Source organism: Tachypleus tridentatus, chromosome 10 (genome assembly GCF_004210375.1).
Source record: "Tachypleus tridentatus isolate NWPU-2018 chromosome 10, ASM421037v1, whole genome shotgun sequence".
In the NCBI taxonomy this organism is placed as follows: domain Eukaryota; kingdom Metazoa; phylum Arthropoda; class Merostomata; order Xiphosura; family Limulidae; genus Tachypleus; species Tachypleus tridentatus.
Genome location: NC_134834.1, coordinates 87,335,346 through 87,355,234, shown reverse-complemented (window position 1 = coordinate 87,355,234; position 19,889 = coordinate 87,335,346). Strand labels below are relative to the sequence as shown.

The following is a 19,889-nucleotide window of genomic DNA, read 5'->3' as shown; positions in this document are numbered from 1 at the left end:
AAGTATAAATGCTTTATCATTTATACTGATCCAAGATTTATCTCAAGAAAAAGGTAACTTCAGATTAGTCACTTAATGATTCATACTTCAGTCACATATTTCTTTCAGTAATTTATGTTGTGGTTTTATGTGGAGCACTTCAGCTTGCACACTAAAATTCTTTTATTACTGCAAAAGTTCTAGCTTGATTGAAAGTACTATATCAGTTGAGCATCACATATTATACAGTTTTCATTACCATTTATCATGTACTTAGGGTTTGAAACATTATTTTACATTAAGCATCAGTATTTGTTATTTTTAGTTCTTTAGCTTGCTTGTGTTATTATAAACCACTGAACTCAAATGATTTTTAATTGCTCGAGTTGTAAGTCTGTTACATAGTTGTGTTTTCAGTTACAGTATATATAGTTTTCTCCAGACTTTGTTGGAGGTTGGAGTGGTGCCAGGCTCGGATATGACTCCTGAGGCATCCTTGACCAAACTAAGTTATGTACTGAGCAAGACAGAATGGTCCTTACAGACAAAGAGGAAGGTATAGTAACACAGAGTTTGAGAGCCTAGTTTGTAATGCTTTCCTAATAAACATGTGTATGTTGTTAATTAGTACACAAAATTAACAAAGCTACAAAACAAGTTATTCAGTTGCTTAAAAACCTTCAAACATTTTTCTTAGCTGAATATTGAACTCAAGTCATTATTAATTACAACAACATAAGTTGCAGATTTTGCAAAATGTTTTGCCTTTAAACAGATGAATTTTCTATCTTCAAAAGTTTCAAAATTTAAACAAAGGATTGGGTAAATTGTATTAAAACAATTTCAAAATTGCAAATCACATCTCAGCCACAGGTGGCATAAAATGAAGGTGGAATGTATTAAAGCTATGTTTTAACACTATTTAGCATTATATATGTTTTGTGATGCCATTGGAAAGTGATCTCTATTGGAAAGAGTTTGTAATGGCAGTTATCAACATTTAACAATCAACAATGATACACTTGTTCAGGTTGAGGATTTAGAATTTCCAAAACAAAAATTTACTCTGTATTTGATAGCATTGGAAAAAAACCCACAAAGGAATATGAATCAAGTTGGGGTACCAGTATTATTTGACAAGAGATGTACAACAGGTCTTATTTCAGCCACAGTAAAGAAAGAGCAGCATCTTATAATAGGTGAAAATTCACAAACACAAATTTCAAGCTACCTATGTATCACAGACAGTAGTATATAATAAAGAAGGATCTCCATCTGGGAAGGTGACATATGTCAGATATACATAATTTGCGGCACTTATGTATTTATATGCTGTTGGACTGTTGGAATGTGCACTGAGAAACCTTCATACTTGTGCACTAAGTGGATTATGTAACTCAGTGAGGATGAGTGGTATGTTTTAATCATGAAAGCCTTTAAACAAAGCATTTTGTAATAGAAACTCTACTACAGAAATAGTTTTAATATGCATGGTCATCACTGATATGGTGACATAGTGCTTAATGATATGATGTGGCTCCAAAATGTTTTTAATGTGATATACTGAACCTCTTGTATAACTGTATTGAAATTTCCCTTTGAGGTTAGGACAAAAAAGCAAGTGATGCTTAGTCTGTTCTTTAATGTAAAATACCTTGAAGATGATATTTGTAACAGTACACAAAATGTGTGGTTTTTCATTAGCTTATTCTGTGCAGTAGAACTTGTTTATTTTGAAATATTAAACAAATCCTGAAAGGATCATGACTGAAAGCATCTGCAGTCAGTTGTTTTTTTATAATACTTGTTAAGCTTGTTGTTGTTTTCTTAATATCTGATACTGTACTTCTCTCCTATCACAAGATTAGCTATTCCTATTTGGTCTTACCCTGTGTATGTGAACTTTATCATGCATGTCACGAGCCCTTCTACACACTCCTGTTAAAATCAAATGATTATAACATGTCTCATGTAAATTATCATGTGCCAATAGGAACATAGTACACTCACATTATGCATGTGACTCCCTCTATGCACCTTTATCAAACTATCACTTTTTGTTTGGTGATACTTGCATTCAGACATCTTTCTTTTTTTGTCTTGATTAATGCTTTTGATTGAAATAGTTATTGAAGTGGTTTCAAGTTAACATACTCAGGAAATTTTACAGCAGTCCAGGGTACTTATCCTTACTTTGGTTGCATTTATTTTTGCTTAAAATGCTTTTCTCGACTGCTACAACGTGAATTGCAAAGTTAATGTCACCACTTCGGACGTCTCACATTAACACGTACTTTAACACAGGCTTCAGGTGTGCAGATGATCCATTAAGAGATTTATTTACGTTTATTTGTGGGTCATCCTTTATCTCCTTTATGTTGCCCCATTTCATTCTGAATATGTAGAACCTGGGAACACTGAGTACTTTGATCATCTGTCTCCATCTCTTAAATTTGCTGTGGCTTCTCACACCATTCCTGAAGATTTTGTTTGACCTTCCATGTTTTTTTTAACTTTATTTCTCAGGTGTGTGTGTTTTGTATCTTACTCCTGTATTTTATGACCTCCACCTTTCATTACTACATGACAATTTTTCCCAATCCTATTTTGTTTTCCCTCATCCCCCAACATTTGGATTCATACTGAACATTTTGCATCTTATAGGTGATGGTGTATTATGCCTTGTCCCCTATAAGCTTAAGATCTATATGCCCTTGCAAATCCTAGAGCTGACTGTCCATTTCTTGATCAGCAACTGTTGGGTTCATTTCACCAGTTTGAGGGGCAAATCCCAAGCCCCTTTTAGTCTCACCCATGACTAGTATTTCTGCCTGGGTCTTACCCTCATGATTCCTTTGTAGTTCCTTTCACTATCCATCTCCCATCTGGAGCTCTTCACAGAAATTCTGAGGGATATTCTGAGGACATCTTTTCCCTCCTTATGTCCACATTGACTTGTTTGTTGTCTTCAGCTCTGCCTTTGCTAACATGATTTATCTTTTGTTGGGTTATTTTAGGTTATGATTCTATCTTACCTCAAACTCATTTACTTATCATTTCTCTCTTAGATTTGCATATGGCTCAATTTTTAAGATATTTCATCTTTGATACAGCCTTGGAGTCTGGAGTGGCAATAGTGTAGCAACAATCTTCCTTTTATATCTAGTTGTTTGTTTATCTTAGTTGGAGTCCAGCGTGGTTCCAATTTCATTTTCCTGTCCCTCCTTTTCTTAGTGTCACAGTTCATTTTTCTCAATACTTCCAGATACTACGTGGATGAGTTCAGGCCTAGTAGGAGCTTGATTTGCAGCCTTAGTTTCTCAGTGGCATCCTTTCATCACCAGTGTTTGGGTTTTTCAGTTTTGTCAGAGGGACCCAAAATTATTCTTTTCTCCACACCTCCCTTGTCCCAGGAAGGAACTTTTTTCCTTTTCCTTGGGATCCCATAACTTGTGTCTATCAAACACTACAGGACTTCCTCTCCCAACAGACAATCAAACCTGTTCAACATCTTTCACTAGGGTCTTACTCTCATCTGTTTGTAATTCCCAAAAAAAGACCAATTGTGTTGTTCACTTCCCACATATCACCATCTAGTCCTATTTCACATTTCCATAGGCATTTTCTCCAGATCTATGGATGTCTCCATTAATCATCTGCATATTACCTCAGTACAGTCTTGTTCTTATCTTTGAATCATCCATTGAGGGATGGTGTACCAATTAACACCCTTCACTTTATCTTCTGTTCCTTGTGTTTTTGATTTGGTGGTGAGAGCTTTTGATATTCATCTTTATGCTCAGTGGCTGCATTTCCATTTTTACAAGGATGAAAGGCACCTTCTGGCCCATTCTGAGTATGATTCAGCCAGCTCTAATCATTCACTTCCTTCTCAAAGCTACTCAGATGGGTTGGTTGATGAAAATGGAGAAGTCCTACCCAATACCTTGTGCATTTAAATGTCTTTTTTTAACAATCAGTCAGGCCCTATCTTCTCCATTCAATGGCATTGTCCATTTGCCATGCCCTGTATGCTTCCTCATTTTCTGCACATGAGGATCTGTTGCTTTTAGGGATGTTGTCTTTTATGACACTACTTGTCCACCTCAGCCATGCATATGTTTCCTTCACTGAAACTTTGCTAATGATCCCTTGGAGGTTCCTATTACCATTCCTCCTTCTCTTGTAAACTATCTCCTTTGGTGATTGAATAAGGTACACATCAGGGGGTATCCTGCTTCCTCCTCCTTGTTTGGACTCTCCTCTGTTTATGGGCACATTCCTTCAGATCTGGGATGCATGGATCAACCATCAGAAAGCTTCAGGTCTTTGGTCCATCAAAGAATGGTCTTTATGTGTAAATGTCTTATAATTTCTGGCTATTCATTAGGCTTTGGATCACTTTCTTCTTATTGCTAGACAGTGTCGGGATGATCCATTTCGACAATTCAGTGACAATGGCTTATATCAATCATCAAGGCAACATCTGCTTGAGATTTCTCTGTTTTCCTACATTGGATCTCCTGTATTGGGCCCACATGCAATACATTCATTTAATTGTGTGTCATGCTATAGGTACTTTCAACATCATGGCAGATAATCTTTCATGCTTGGATATTATTTACCTGACTGGGTGGTACCTTCATCCTCTCATTTTCAGGTGGCTTTACAATATGTGGGGTTTTTCCTCACATAAATGTCTTTGCCACTGCTCCCAGTCAACAGATACCATTCTTTTGGTCTCTGGTACTTGTTTCTAAGGCTTCAGTTTTTGATTCCTTCAGCCAGGATTGATCCTACAAATTCTGATATGTTTATCCTCTTTTCCTATCCTATTGGGGAGTTTTACTTGTCCATACTATTCCATATATAGACTTCTGATTGCTCTCCCTACTGGCTGGCTCAACTATTGTTTTCCTGTTAACTCCAACTCCAGTTATTTCCTTCTGTATCACTTACCTTGTTACCCAACCTCTTTCATCAACCCAATCACTGGTTCTGCATCCTACATTTTACATCTTCTGTCTTCACACATGGCTTTCTCTGGTTTTTGGCTAAGAGATCTGATTTCTTCTATTGTGTAGCTTTTCATTTGGCTCAATCCATTCTTCCTTCTTGCATCAATGTATCTCAGCATACATGGAAGGTCTTTTGCACATAGGCCCTGGCTTGAAGATTTATTGCTGCTTGTCCTACTATTACTGGTGTCTCCAAGTATCTCGCATGGCTTTTCAACCAGGGGTCTTTGGTCTCCTTTTCAGGTTATAAGGCAGCTTTATCCCATATCTTCTGTCTTTCCTGTTACTGTAAGATTCATCTCTTACCCATCCTTACAATGTTAATATGTTCAGTTGGGATTTGTTGACCTCATATTTGATCTGCTTTCTGGATTGAGATGTTGATGTAGTACTCCTTTTCCTCCATTCTAACCAATTTCTTAATTTTCTTTCTTTCACCAGCTCTTTACGTCATGGTTCCTTCTCCTTTTGACCTGTAAACACTGGAAGTCTGACTTGTTTTCCATTGATATTACACATACACTTTTACCACCATATCTATCTTCTCCTTTATCCAGATTGTTCCTTCCTTCCCAAAACCTCGGTGGCTCATGAGGGTGACTCTTTCTTTTCACTTATTTCCCTACTCTCTATTTCTCATCTCTAGCCTCATATGGATCCAGATGGACTTCTATGTCCTGTGGCATGCCCTTCATTGTTATATTGTCTATTGCTTATGTGGCTTTCTTCCATGATTCTTGTTACCATTTCTTTATCCCATGGTAACCTTCATCCAGAGATCTCTCTTCCTCTACTCTCATCAGTTGGGTGGGTTCATTGTTTGATCCAATTGGCTTATTTATCTTTGTTCTCTTCAAACCTTACGCTGTTCCATGTTATCTCTCATCAGATCTGATACTTAACCTTTTCCCTTGCATCTTGACTTCTTTGACTTTTGGAGGAAATCTTACTATCAGACATGTGGACCACCCCTAATACATTCATCTTCCATTATTTACATCACATATAGTTTTCAGCTTTCTTGGGTTTTTCACCTTCCACTTGTGGCTAATGTTAGGCTTAAGCATGACACTTGGTAATTCTTTACTAATACTTTCTTTTCTTTCAGGGTCCCATGCTTCTTCATTTTTCTAACAGGGTGGGATTGGCCTTTGAAATGGGTTGCCTTTGGATGTTGTAGAGGCAGTAAATTTAAGTCAGTTTAAGGGAAAACATAACCATATGAATGATAAGGGCTAGCTTTAAGACCTTTTAAATTATTTTAATTTCATTTAGAAGATGGAACAGACGTGATAGACCAATAGGCCCCATGTTGTCCAAAAGGTTATGTTATGCTTCATACCTTCATTACATGAATTCTGCTCTGTGGTGAGTTGTGTCTGACCAAATATTCTTTAACACTAAATTTGCACTGTGCACCATGTTGACTAACTCTTTATTTTTCATGGCTTGGCATGCTCATCTTTGAAATATGTTTCACAAGAATGCTCATAGTTGAATAACTTTAAAATAAATTTCTTTCAAGAGTTTGCTTATCCCAACCATAGACTTCATGGGTAAAGCAGGAGGGGTAGCTGCCCATCCCTGTCATGGATAAATAGGTATGGTGTGCTTTTCAAAGTAGGGTTTCATGATTACATATCACATTGTCTCAGGTAATGATGTTCCTCTGGACTCAGCAATGTGTTCTCACTCCCCTCTTCTTCTAGTGGAGTATGGGAATTTTTACCACATAGCAGTTCCAAGCTGCTGAAGTGGTTGACCATGGAGGCATCCTCCTAAATGGATTTCACAAAAAGATGGCTATAACCATTCAGTCAGTAGTAGGGTAGTGCTGTTCTGCTGATGTAGATGAGATATGACCTCCAAAGTAGTTGAGTCATCATCTTCCTGGATGATGTAACTGTCTGATACCATGTACACAAACACTGGAGTTGAGCCATCAAAAATGTAGTTTACCCATTTGATTGGGAGCCCTCATTCTGCACCTACGTGGATGTTTGTACCTGATTGCCTGTTTTGGATTCAAAGGGAACCAGTCAACACAAGTCCTCACATGTTTCAGGTTGTCTATCTTCGTCCCTCAGTTTCCTCTATCTGTGTTGTGGGTTACAGCTGTGGTTCATGAGACTGCTGTGGTTCTATCCTTGGCTTATCTCTCATTCTGTGGGAATGTTGTTGCCATTTGAAAGATTCTGACCTGTTTCACAGTTAGAGAAGTTGATTGCATGCAATAGGCATCCTCATGATACGGGATGATATATACCCAGATCATTATCTTAGAGTTAATCCTGTGTTATATCCAGGAATCGTGGTAGTTTTCAATTTCCCAGTTTTTGAGTTTAAAGTGAAGACAGCTTGATCCTGAACCTACTCTCATGTGGATGTTGGTACTGCACAAGGAGGTTTTGGAGTAGTGGGCTATTGGTCCAGCTTGCCATATAAGTTTTGGTATTGAACAAAGAGGTTCCTGGGCAATGTAAGAACTGAAGTATTTGTTTTGATGTCCATAATTTAATCATAAAAAAAAAAAAGATGGAAATAAAAATAACATCTCTGGTCAAAGATAATTTTCATCACTTTTTTAGATGTGATATTTGGTGTACTTGGCATCAGATTGTAGAGCTTAAATGTTTTACAAACATTAGTGCACAATCAGTTAATAACAAAACAGGAAAGTGTTTTGAAGTAGATTTTTAAGATTAAAGAAATATTTAACATTATATAAAACTTTAGTATAGAACTTGTACATATGTGATGTATATACAAATTTTTATGGGCACATTTACTCTAGGATTATCAAGTACATTTGGGTTTCCTTTTTTTATACCAATGGTAACAATGCAATAAATATTTTTGCATTTAATTAAATAATGCACCAAAGAACATAGATGAATAACATGCAAAAAATTAGACAATTTCCCCTAACTTACAATTTCTCTGATTTTCTAACTATGCTACAAGAACAATTACACATTCATACAAGCTAGTCATTAAGTTTCTTACTGGAATATTGCTTGTACTCTGAGTTAAATTGGCTGTTATCTGTATATAACATAACGTTATGGAGTATGTCATTTGACATATGAAAACTTTGAATTTCTGTTAGTTATATGTAATATATAATTAAACATAGGAGCTTATTCTGAAAGAAAGGGTGTGACAGGCAGGATCATATTTTCTATTGATAGCTCTTACCAAACAAAATCATCAAAGGCTAAAAATTATGGTTTGAGTTGTGATGATTCTACTGTGAGTAGTTCATTTTACATTCTTACTGTTTCAAGGGGTGGTGGAAAAATAGAGAATATATTTATCAAAAATATATCATACTAGGTGAAATTCATGACATTAAAAAATATTTCTTTGTAGAATTAAAAAACTTAAAACATTAAAATGTAGGTTATTAGCTAAGATTTCATGCTATAGTAATGGGTATAACATATACAAAATATGATTTAATAAAACTTTGAATGTAAGACACTAAAACTATGTGATACTTAGTAAAGGATACTTGAGGTGAAAGTATTAATAATTATAAAATTATCCAGATGATGCAGACGAACTTGAGAGGTGAGCTCACTGTGTCCAAAGATATCAGACTTGAAGACAAAGATTTGATTACAGGAATTATCACAGCCATGAAACTATCATCAGCTGAGGTAATAATGCTTTAAACTATTCTTGTCTGGATTTAGGTACTTCTCCATTTTAAAACATTTGATATCTGAGGGGACACTTCTACTATCTACAACAATTCACTGTGAGAAAAAAAAAAAAAAAATTCAATAAATTACTGCCATGTTTGAGGTCATTCCTTGAGGACAGAATTGCACAATTATAAACTTCTAATTGTCCTTCCACACTCTTAACATTGTTTTATAAGATAAAAGAAATTATATAGAAACTGTTAAAAAGTTTGATAAAATTATGTGATAAATCACGTGCAGCTCATATTACGCTATCTAATTATGTTATCCATGAGCTGCTTATGTGCATGCCCTGGAAATATTTTTATTATATTGTTATTATTATTTATTTTACCTAACCTAAAGAGATCTCTATTTGTACATATTAATCACTTTTTTATGATAAATAAAGTATAAATACAAGAATTAAAATACTTACATAGGTTTTTTTGCTATCGACCATTAGTGTTACTTAACTCTCCTTTTTTATACTAATGATAATAGTGCATTAAATAATGCACCAAAGAACATAGAGTAAAAACATTCAAAAAGTAGACAATTTCCCTTAGCAGTCACAGTTTTTCTGGTTTTCTAACTGTGCTACAAGAGTTGTTAGAAATTTGTCCAAGCCATGTATTACCCTTCTGGTGGGAATGAAGCTTGTATTACAAGTGAAATTGATTATTATCTGTTCAGAACACAATGTAATACATAATGTGATAGATGAAAATCTTGACTTTCTATTGGTTACAGGTAATATGTAATTAAATGTATAAGAGAAATATTAATGAATTCTGAAATAGAGTGTGTGACAGGTTGGTGTGGCAGGAAATTATGGTTTGTCTGAGAAATTATAATGTTATAGTGAGTAACTTACATTTGATTTTGTAGTTTCTGGATGAGTGGTGGAGAAAATATTTAAGACAAATGTGTAACTGGTTTCAGAGCAGGGAAAGTTCAGGATTTTTTAAATATTGCCTTGTGGAATTAAAAACTTAAACTTGTATACCATTAAAATATATATTATTAACTAAAATTTTGCTCTACTAATTGGTATAATATAAACAAAAAGTAGTTTAATAGATTTTTAAATGTAAGACTAAGACCTTGTCGTGTAGTAAATGATACCCATGAAGAAGCGGTTAATATGCAAAAAGTTTAACTAGTTTTGTCTCTCAAAACTAGCTGTGGATCTTTAAGAACCTGATGTATTTTCTGCATGTCAAAATAACCTACATATATGTTAATTGTCTTTATCAAAACAAAATAATTATGTATCAAATTGCTTGTTGTTACATTTGTGAAATGATTTATTGAAGATTTAGTGTCAAGTAACAATTGTTTTGCAGGAAGTTGATGGCCTTCAATGTGCTCTTTATCCTTCCATCCTCTGTACAGTGGCTGCTAAAGGAGACCTTGAAAAACTGGAAATAATGAGACAGTTTGTAAGTAATATGAAGTTCAGCAGTGAGTTGTTTCTATTTTGAATGTCTTTAGTTAAGGCATGAAATCCAAGCATCCTAAAATTTGTGTCTCATCTTGCAGTAAGTTGCATTATGTGATACTTGATCATGATTAATAATGAGGAACATGGCATAATTGTTTTAAAGGCTTAATATTAATTAATTTAAAGGAAATGCAGATTCTCAATGTCTTGTTAATAAATCAGGTATTTGGTTCTTGAATATACATTTTCTTGTGTTTATTAAACATCATAGACCTAACACTGTCTGTAATTTTTTATATCATTGATCATTTTTGATTTCTCATTCTTCATGATGTAAAGATGAAGTGATCATGATGAATATGTTTGTTTATTAAACACCAGTTGATTGTCAGATATCTTTCATGCTCCACTGGTTTAAACTCAGTGTTAATCATCTATCTTCAATGGCACTGGCTGGAATGGAATTATATCTGCCAGTTATGGACAATTCCACATCCAGTATTCTGCCAAAATACAGGGAAACATCAAGCATTGCCAAAGTTAATCTGTTAATTTTTGTATAAATAAATCTTTCTCTATTCACATTACAAAATTACATATTAAAATATGTGCAGAAAGCTTATTACAAGCTAAAAACTGACAGTTTTATCGAGAAAAGTTTAGATCTTAATGCTTCTTCGAAAGATATTAATTAGTGACTTTTTTGTATTTAGTTCTAAGGTAATGACATGCTCTTCTTTTTAATAAAATGACAGTGTGGTAACAGTTTTCAAAGGTTTAAATTTAAATTCATATTTGTACAGGGAGCCTATCTCTCTGCCGGGGATTACGACTTTCGAACTCCACTACACATAGCTGCTTCAGAGGGTAACATCCATGTTGTAGAATACCTCTTAAAACATGGGGCCAGTGTGCACATGAGAGATCGAGAGCAGAAGACACCCATACAAAATGCCATTGAGTTTGATCATTGTGAAGTAATTGAAGTATTACGAAAGGCGGGCAGTCATCTTACTATTCCTCCCTTGATTCTAGCAGACTATTTATTGAAGTATAGTATTTCACTTTACCATTTTTTATTTCATTGTATAATGAATACAGCATATTTCAGTGTTAACTTTATCATTTATAACATTATAATTTTTAATTCACAAAGATATGATATTTTTAATTCTGTACTTGTGAAGTAATCAATTCTTATGCAATAGGAGATGCAGATAAAACTTTTATATAAGGAAGTGCATTGTATATTGCATAGTACACATATCTATAATAAATAATATTTTGAAATTATCTTATTTTTGCTAGTGATTATGTACACATAGGAAATTTAAATACAATTCATTGTCAGGTTGTTTGTATTTTATTCACATACATGCTATTCAAACAGTAAATCTAAATATATTTTATGTATTCATCAAAAACTACAGAATGTAATGTGTTTATTTTACTTACTTATTATTCAGTTTTACAAATTATGAAAAATAAGTTTATCTGAACTAAAAAATTAAACATATAAAATACGTTTTTGTTCATTTTACTTCATTCTTGGAGAATAGACAGAGGTAAAATAAAACCTTCTAGATCGACAATTAAAGATTGCCAGATTTGGTTCAAATCTATTGAGAAAGAGCAAAAACATAATTTGGGTTTTTAGGTCTAATGTCTAACAGCATTTCTTTTAAAGACTAGATTTTTGTGTAGTTGATTTAGCTTTAAGCATATATTGGCCTATTGTAGGATTGGACACAAGCTGAGAAAAGTGTTACTAGTATTGGTTAAAATGTTTTTGTTTAAATGTGTAAAAGTAACTTAGCAAATGTTTATTAATTTTTTGAACCTTTGAGACTATTACAATAGCTTCATTTGTATCCTCAAGGAAACTATAACACAAGTATAATGTAGAAAGTTTACTAATATTTACATAAATGAATTAAATGTATAACAAAAGAGAACAAGGCTTGTGTATTAGTGAGGAAAATATTTGGTTGCTTATTGAATCTATTGAAATAACTTTTAAAAATAATTTTTTTTACCAGTCATATTGGGAAATATATTTTTTGTATGTGACTTGGTAAGAGAAGTTTCATTGAATTCTACTTTAGGTACTATAATTTATCAACTATATCTAAATGTAATATTTTAAATAACATGCTTCATGTAAAGTATGTTTTTCATTGTAGTGTGTTGGTTGCATTTTCTTTTTGTTTGGGAAAAAAATAATAAGTTCATATTTTATAGTGCTGCTAAACGTAACGATGTTCAACGTCTGAAGTCTTATACACTGGCTGGAGCCAACTTGAGTGAACCTGATGCCTGTGGCCAAACAGCTCTTCACATGGTATGTATGCTTATCACACTGATATCCATGTTATCTTTCATAATATCTGCCCTTCAACATCTTGGATACAAGAAAAATGAGAAATTAAATTTAATATTTCTAGTTACATTGTGACACTATATAACATAACTGTTACTGTAAAAATGGTCATTTGACTTGTGTATACAGTAACAAACATTTAATTACTGAATGTTTTGGAATGTACATATTCCATCTTCATCAAGCTATGTTGAACAGAGTAGATTGTTTGGTAGAAATACTTATAAAGTTTAAACATTCTATTAAAAAGTTATTAAAATGCAGAATTAAAAGATGAGATAAATTAAAGCACAACCACTGTATATGAGAATATGAAACAGAACTGGTAAAAACTGTCATGTCTGCCAAACTCCACAGTTCATACACCTAGTGAAAACACCAACCACCCTGTCTTGATTAAGAATTTTAAAGTCATCTCACCTGGAACACCCAATATCGAACTTTTAATTGAAAGAAGTTTATCTGTTAAAAATGTACTCCCAATGTTAAATAATAACAAACTTTGCAACAATTAAGTCTGTTCTGAATCTTTATCTAATATTGTTGCATTATCATATCCTTTGTTTATTTAGTTGTAGCATTATAAATTAAACTTTCATATTTTTTTCTTTAGGCTGTAGAAGCAAATAATGAAGAAGCAGTGAAGTACTTGCTGAGTAAAGATGCAAGTACTAATGTCTGTAATGTATATGGTCATACACCTCTTGTTGTTGCTAGAATATTGGGAAGACAGAAACTGTTTGATCTGTTGAAGGCTCATGAAAGTAGTAATTCTACAGATGTGTAGGCATATTATACCATAAACATTAATCTAGTTCATGCTAATTGAAAATAATAAAGAATGAAATACTGTGTGGTCTGTTTGACAGTATAAAAGTTACAGGATATGCTGATCTACAGGTATTGTTAGCTGAAGCAAAATTAGGTTTATTTATACACGGAAAAATTAGTGGTAATCAAGTTTTATTTATGTTTCATAAATTATACGGTGAGCTATAGAAAGAAAAAAAAAACATGTTGGTAGATGTTTAAATTAATTAATGCAGATGTTTGCAGTGAATAGGTGTTCTCTATAAACTGTGATATTTATTTATACTAAGTCTCTAGTTATTCTTTTTAGATGTTTTAGACATTGAAGTTCACTGAGTTATTACACTGGTTACCATAGGAGGTTTGATAGGTATTTTTAAATAATTAAATGTACTTTACACAAGTTAAATTATTCATACACTAATTTCATCCTTGAAGAAGATATAACTTGGCAAAATTCACCACAGAAGTAATTATGAAGCAATGTTGAAATGATTGTAAAAGAATAATAATAGCACAGTTTTTACATTTACTGCCACTTAAGGAGATAATTATACGAACTTCTTTTGCTACTTTGATATGATTGACAGCATCAACAATTAAGAACCAGAAAGTTTTCTACACTTCATGGTTTGTGTTTTTTAACATTCAAACTATGAACTCCATACTTTTTATAAATCTTGAACAATAGCATTTTGATGTTGTGGTTGAATATACCATGCTAAGTTCTTGTTTTTTAATTTTATTTATAATTGTTATTGTTATATTTTGTTTTGGTATAAGAAGCCCAATTTTACTCTTAAAAAAATTTAGAATAGCTTTGTTCAACTATTATTGAAGCTGAATAATGAAGGATTTCTGATAGTTTTGTTTTGTGTAGGGTTGCCAGATTTTTGAGGTGACATAAACTGGGACATTTATTTCCTTACAAAGTGACAATATAACATCTTTGAAACAATTTAAATTACAAATCTACTTTTTACTTTTTACCAAATACTCTGATCTTTATAAGACTGCATTTAAAAAAATTGTTCAGTAAGTAATAATTAATGTGTTGAGTTGTTTTGAACCTACTCAAATCAAAAATTGCTTGTTTTCTTTACATTTTGGCAGTACTAATAGATAGTTATTTAGGTTTAAGAAAATGGGGGGTGCTTAAAAAATTTCATATCTCTCTTCATCCCTGAACACGAAGTTAAGATTATTGTAACTTGCTGGTTCAAGAAACATAGATAAGTAAATTCTTGTGATTTGGAGAAAGCTATGAGAGAAAGACAGTCTTTTTCTTAATTTTGTTTTGATTCTTGTGAGAGAAGTTGGAGAGAACCAATCATTTTTTAATACAAATGCTAGTTCAAAGTAAGCTCCTTTTAATAACAAAAAGTAGAATTAATAAAAGTACCTTTTTAAATGAAGCAGGACTGGGATTAATATCAACTATTAAAAGATCAGGTGCACAGGGAGAAGAAACGAGTATCTCTTCTGCTAATCATTAATGTGCTTTTTATATTGTAAGTGGATTACAACCTTTTGTGAAACCTATAATTTTATGAAGGTAGGTAGTTCTCTGCTAAACTGTATTCTTAAGTATTTTCAAGTGATCATTCCACATTTGCTTAGAATTAAAGTGATTTCTAGGTACTGAATGGTTCTGGAAAACGTTTGATGGGTCCCTTAAAATTTTAAGTTAAGCTTTTGGAAGGTTTTATTTTTCTCATGCAATTATTCTGTTAAGAAGGACGGTCTGCATTCTGACAGAGTTGAGTTCAAGTCACCAAGTGTTACATGAGGGAATAATGGATTTTTGCACACAATCCACCAACTTCAGAAGCTTGTATTTGGAATAAAGGAATTCATATAGACTAAAATTTATAAAGGGTAGGTAAGGTTGATGGGTGTAAGTTAGTGCTAGAAAGTAGCATGAAAGTGATAATAGTAATAGTGTTGGGAAAATTAACAAATTATTTTTATTTGTGGTTTGGACTTGTTTTGACCATTTGGTTTTGTCATTTGATAATGTTTTGTTAATGGCATTTACAAACGTCTTATGCTGCAAATACTCCTTAAAACATTCACTACCAATTAAGAGTTAACTTGTAGTTGACAGAGAGATCAACATTGCCAGATATACACACACACACACACACACACACACACACACAACTCATAGCAACTTCTTTTGATGTCAGGCATCTTATTTTCTTTTTGGTGCCAAGGGTTAACATTTATATTTGAGTTTAGTGATCTCAGACATCAGTTCTTCACTTAAGATAGTACAAGGTATCTTGTATAATGGTATCCAATGACTGTACAAAGTACGGAACCTTGTTTTATTGCAAGGTTGTAATAAAAGTTTACTAATTTTTCTTTGTTATTTCAACTTACAAAACATAAATCACTCAATTGGAAAAAAATATATAAATTTATTGTGACAAAAAAGCAGTGTTTGGCATAAATCATCTTACACAAAATCTGCAACAAAAGATAATTTTAGTAAAATCTGATAATTGCATGCAATATTCTTTGAAGCAATTTTCAACAAAAATAGCTGGCTTTCCAGTGCAAATTGTACATACATATTGTGTTTCCTTTCTTAGTTTGTACATACTCAGCACAATTTGGTAGGTCTTTCTTTCTTTTCTGTTGATGGAATAGATTCTAAGTAATGTAAACTTGTAGAAGCAGGATTCTCAAGAAGGATAGTTACTTTTTTGGCATATAATCACCAACTAGTGAATTACAACTTAATTTATAAATTTAAAAATTGGTATTTGATTTGAAGTCTGGTGCCTGTTGTATATTATGTGGGCATTGCTTATAAGAATTTCCATTATGTGAAGCCCAGTTTTCTTATACCAACAAAGCATTTTCCTCAGTGCTGAATAACATGAAAGCATTTGATCAGATCTATCAATACCAGACATTCCATTGTTGTAATCTCTAGCAATGTTTGATATTCTTGAAACCTTCCCATTGCAATTTATTATGTCTACCATATCTACTTGGTGTATGTTGCTTATTGCGAGCACATCTCTTTTATCCTTCCACTTTCATACAACTGCAACATCAAACCTCATCCAAGATTGTCCTTATGGTCAAACCTAAGAGTCTGTCTGTCAGCATTTAAAATATAGCCTTTAACTAGATAATTATCCATTAGACTAACTACTAGTTGAGCTGAGTGAGTTTGACTGGTTCTTGGTTCATGCATTCTTCCAGAGTAGATCATAATTTTCTGAACAAAGCCTTTAGACTCACATAGCTCATAAAACTTCGACTCCAGACTCCATACTTGTGACATTTGTTCTTTATACATTGGCAGAAAATTAGTCTTCCTCACCAAAGAACCATGGATTAACTGATACACAATTCTCTATGGGGAACATAGAGATTTCATAGTATTGAAATACTGTAGCAAAGGACTTATTTTGAATAATTTATCTCCATCATCTTTCTTATTAGTTGCAAAGTGAAGGAATCGAAGCAGAAGCTGAAATGATTTCTGCTCATAACAAACTGCCAAAATGTAAGCTTGTATATATCATTGGCAGACCACTAATGCTTTAATAATGGCAAGTTGCAGGAGCCCACTAGTAGGAACAATCCAAGGAAGCATGTCATTTCGTTTATATTGGTATCTTTCCACTCATTTAGGTGAAAAGCTCTTCATAGAGGGGGTTATTTATTTCTTGATTTGCATATTGATTGGTTTTGCAACCAATAAATCCAGAAGCTTTTCATTGAAGAGCATTTCTATAAAATCACTTAGAATTATCTTGTTGTAGGTACTTTAGTCCAGGATTTGCAGTGAATTGGAAATCCAAGGTATTTTGTGGGTCACTTGACCAAGGAGTAGATGTTGAGGGTTATTGACGTTTAAGAGTTCTTGATTGATCAAACCTAGTTTGATTATCTCAGAGTCAAACAGAATAAGATGTACCTTGATCTTCATCTGAAGTTGTGCTACTACACTCTGGAGTGTAATATCTTTCCAAATCTGATACATCATCATTTGATTCTTCCAAGCTCTCATTCACAGAATCATCTGTATCATAACCAAATAATTTTTGAATATCTTCTTTATGAAACCTTTTGGCCCTGAATATTTATGTCATGAAAATTAATAAATCATGCAAAAGAAAAATCATTAGTCACTATCAATATCACATTATCATCATTTTAGATGTTCTAATTGCAAGCTATCAAACACAAGTAGGCCTAAGCCTAGCAGGTCTGCTGTCTCCTACTGTGCACACACAGCACTGCGCTAACTTAGTACTCCTGGTGACTACTAGATAATGTGCAACTGGATTCAGATTCTTCACTGGTACTTAAGGATCATTGGTCTGATTCAGAGTTAAGTAGTTATTTCACAGACTGTCATTCCATTCTAAATCTTGTATCATGGGAAAATGTTGGTCTTGTGGTTCTCCTGTGTACAATCTTGAATTGTCAGAGTTTTTTGTTGCATTAAATATGTAAAGTGTATAGTTCTTAAAAGGGCTGTTGAGTACAATAAAAATCCTTACAAGATTTTTTTTTGAAAAACAAAACAAAGGTGAAATGAACCAAGAAAAACATATACAAAATGAGATTAAACTTAAAATTACTCTTACCTCAAGGTATTCTGTCCTGTCTGTTCGTATGTAATGACTGGTTAGGTGAAGAAAACGCAGCTGAGAGGAAGACGACAATACCAGGTGATGTATTTTGTCGAGTGATTCTGAAAGTAAAATGTAAAGGAGCCACGTACAATGATAAACTGTATGTATCAAACTGGCATTGAAGTACAGGAAACTTGGATGATCCCAGTTTTACTGGAACATCTGGTAACCCTAGTTATATGGAGCAAATACTTTATATCAATTTTAAGTAAAAGGTATGTGATGTTGCTGTTACTTTGATAGGAAATATAGCAATACAGAAGATGAACTGTGACCTAGAACTAAAAGTAATATCGTTCAGATGGAAGATGTAATTGATGTTTTAGTATATGTAATGAAGTCAAGTTTTTCATAGGTGTAGAATAGAGTATGTTGATGAATTTGTTGTATTTATGCCAAATATTTCATGGTGTTTCTACTTGAGTCATTTTATGGTAAATGTTAAGTTTATATGAGTGAGGGTGTGTTAGACATCCCTAGTTTTTCTTTTCCTTCCAACAGTAGAAACATTAAATTGAATTGTGTGAACTCAGAGAAAAATAAACCAATTAATATATGGAATTTCCCATATTTTATTGAAAGGGACTGTTTTGAAATATTAATACATACTTCCTTTTATCTCTATACAAATTTTATCATTCTTTTTATCAGAAACTTCCATTTCATGTATGTAGTCAGTTTTAATTTCACTGATTTTCATTAACATGATTTTTGTGTTTTAGTACATAGTATTTACCACTCATGGCAATAAACCATAAGAGGCAAAAACTTGGAGTCCTGTAACATCACTTCTTGCCAGTGTTCTGTACAGGGACTACAACTAATTACTTCTCAGACCACTTTGTTTCATTATACACTGATGCGAGTAATATATAAACTTTAGCTGTGGGTATTTTCAAATAAATAGTTCATTAGTTTTTTTTGTCAAGTTGTATGTTTTAAAGTGATAAAAGACTATAATAAATTCATAGCAAATATAAACCTATGCTTTAGGATAAGCATAAACAAGTCTAGAAACAACAAAAATGTATTGTTTATAGGTAAGACTTTTCAAAGCTTTGCAGAACTGTTTGAAATTTTATTTCAATTGTAATTGTGAACTATATTAGATGTTACAAAGTGACAAAATATCAGTATGAGAAATACTTCTGAAACAGAATTATAACAGAATAATACGTGTGTACCAGTCTGGTTAAGGGTATTACCAGTTTGATATTTTAAACTAAACAATCGTCTTTCCTGGTAAACAAATTCTACTAAAGAAAATTAGTGAAGTTTATAGAAGGAGTGTGTACAATTAAAAAACTTTTGAGTTTGCCATCAGATTTTATAACTTAAACAGAAAAAATGAAGTACTTTTTCAAACACAAATTAGTTAAATTATGTTGTTTTTAATGGTAAAAACTTTCACGGTGCAATTAGAGACAGAGTTTTACATGGTGCATGTTCGATAATGTGAAAACAACTAAACCTAATTTTTAATATTTTCTGTTTAAATCTTTGTTTTATGAACTCTGTAAAGTGATTGTGATTAAGACATGTTTTACTGACTTATGATTTTTTATTTATTGTTTTTAGTGACTCATAAATACCATGTAACACTTCTTTACAAAAAATATTTAAATCATAAGTTGGACAGTCACATACAAGAGCAATAACTTATAATTTGTTGTGGTTAAGTCTTTATTTTTAACCACAGGTAGGACTAAGGCTGGTTGAGAAGATTTTCTATCATTTTAAACATTTATTAAATTTAGATTTTGTTAATATGTTTGCAAAGTAAGTTGCAGAATAGTTAATTTTAATATATTTCAAAACTTGTAGTTACATTTGTGATTTGATTTCAGTGTTACATTAAACAGATGTATCAATATATTTGGTTATTTTGATATATTTTAAAAT

General features: G+C 32.7%; 1 protein-coding gene across 1 annotated transcript in view; it reads left to right on the top strand.

Moving 5' to 3' along the window:
• LOC143229809 (L-asparaginase-like) overlaps positions 1-19,860 on the top strand; it is a 54,442-nt gene extending 34,582 nt beyond the window's left edge. The window contains exons 10-15 of the mRNA XM_076462605.1: positions 422-535; positions 8,549-8,659; positions 10,036-10,131; positions 10,937-11,184; positions 12,375-12,474; positions 13,127-19,860. Of these exons, the coding sequence (XP_076318720.1) occupies positions 422-535; positions 8,549-8,659; positions 10,036-10,131; positions 10,937-11,184; positions 12,375-12,474; positions 13,127-13,300 (843 nt within the window). The 3' untranslated portion in view covers positions 13,301-19,860. The remainder of the gene's footprint in view (positions 1-421; positions 536-8,548; positions 8,660-10,035; positions 10,132-10,936; positions 11,185-12,374; positions 12,475-13,126) is intronic.
• Positions 19,861-19,889: the final 29 nt, after the last annotated feature.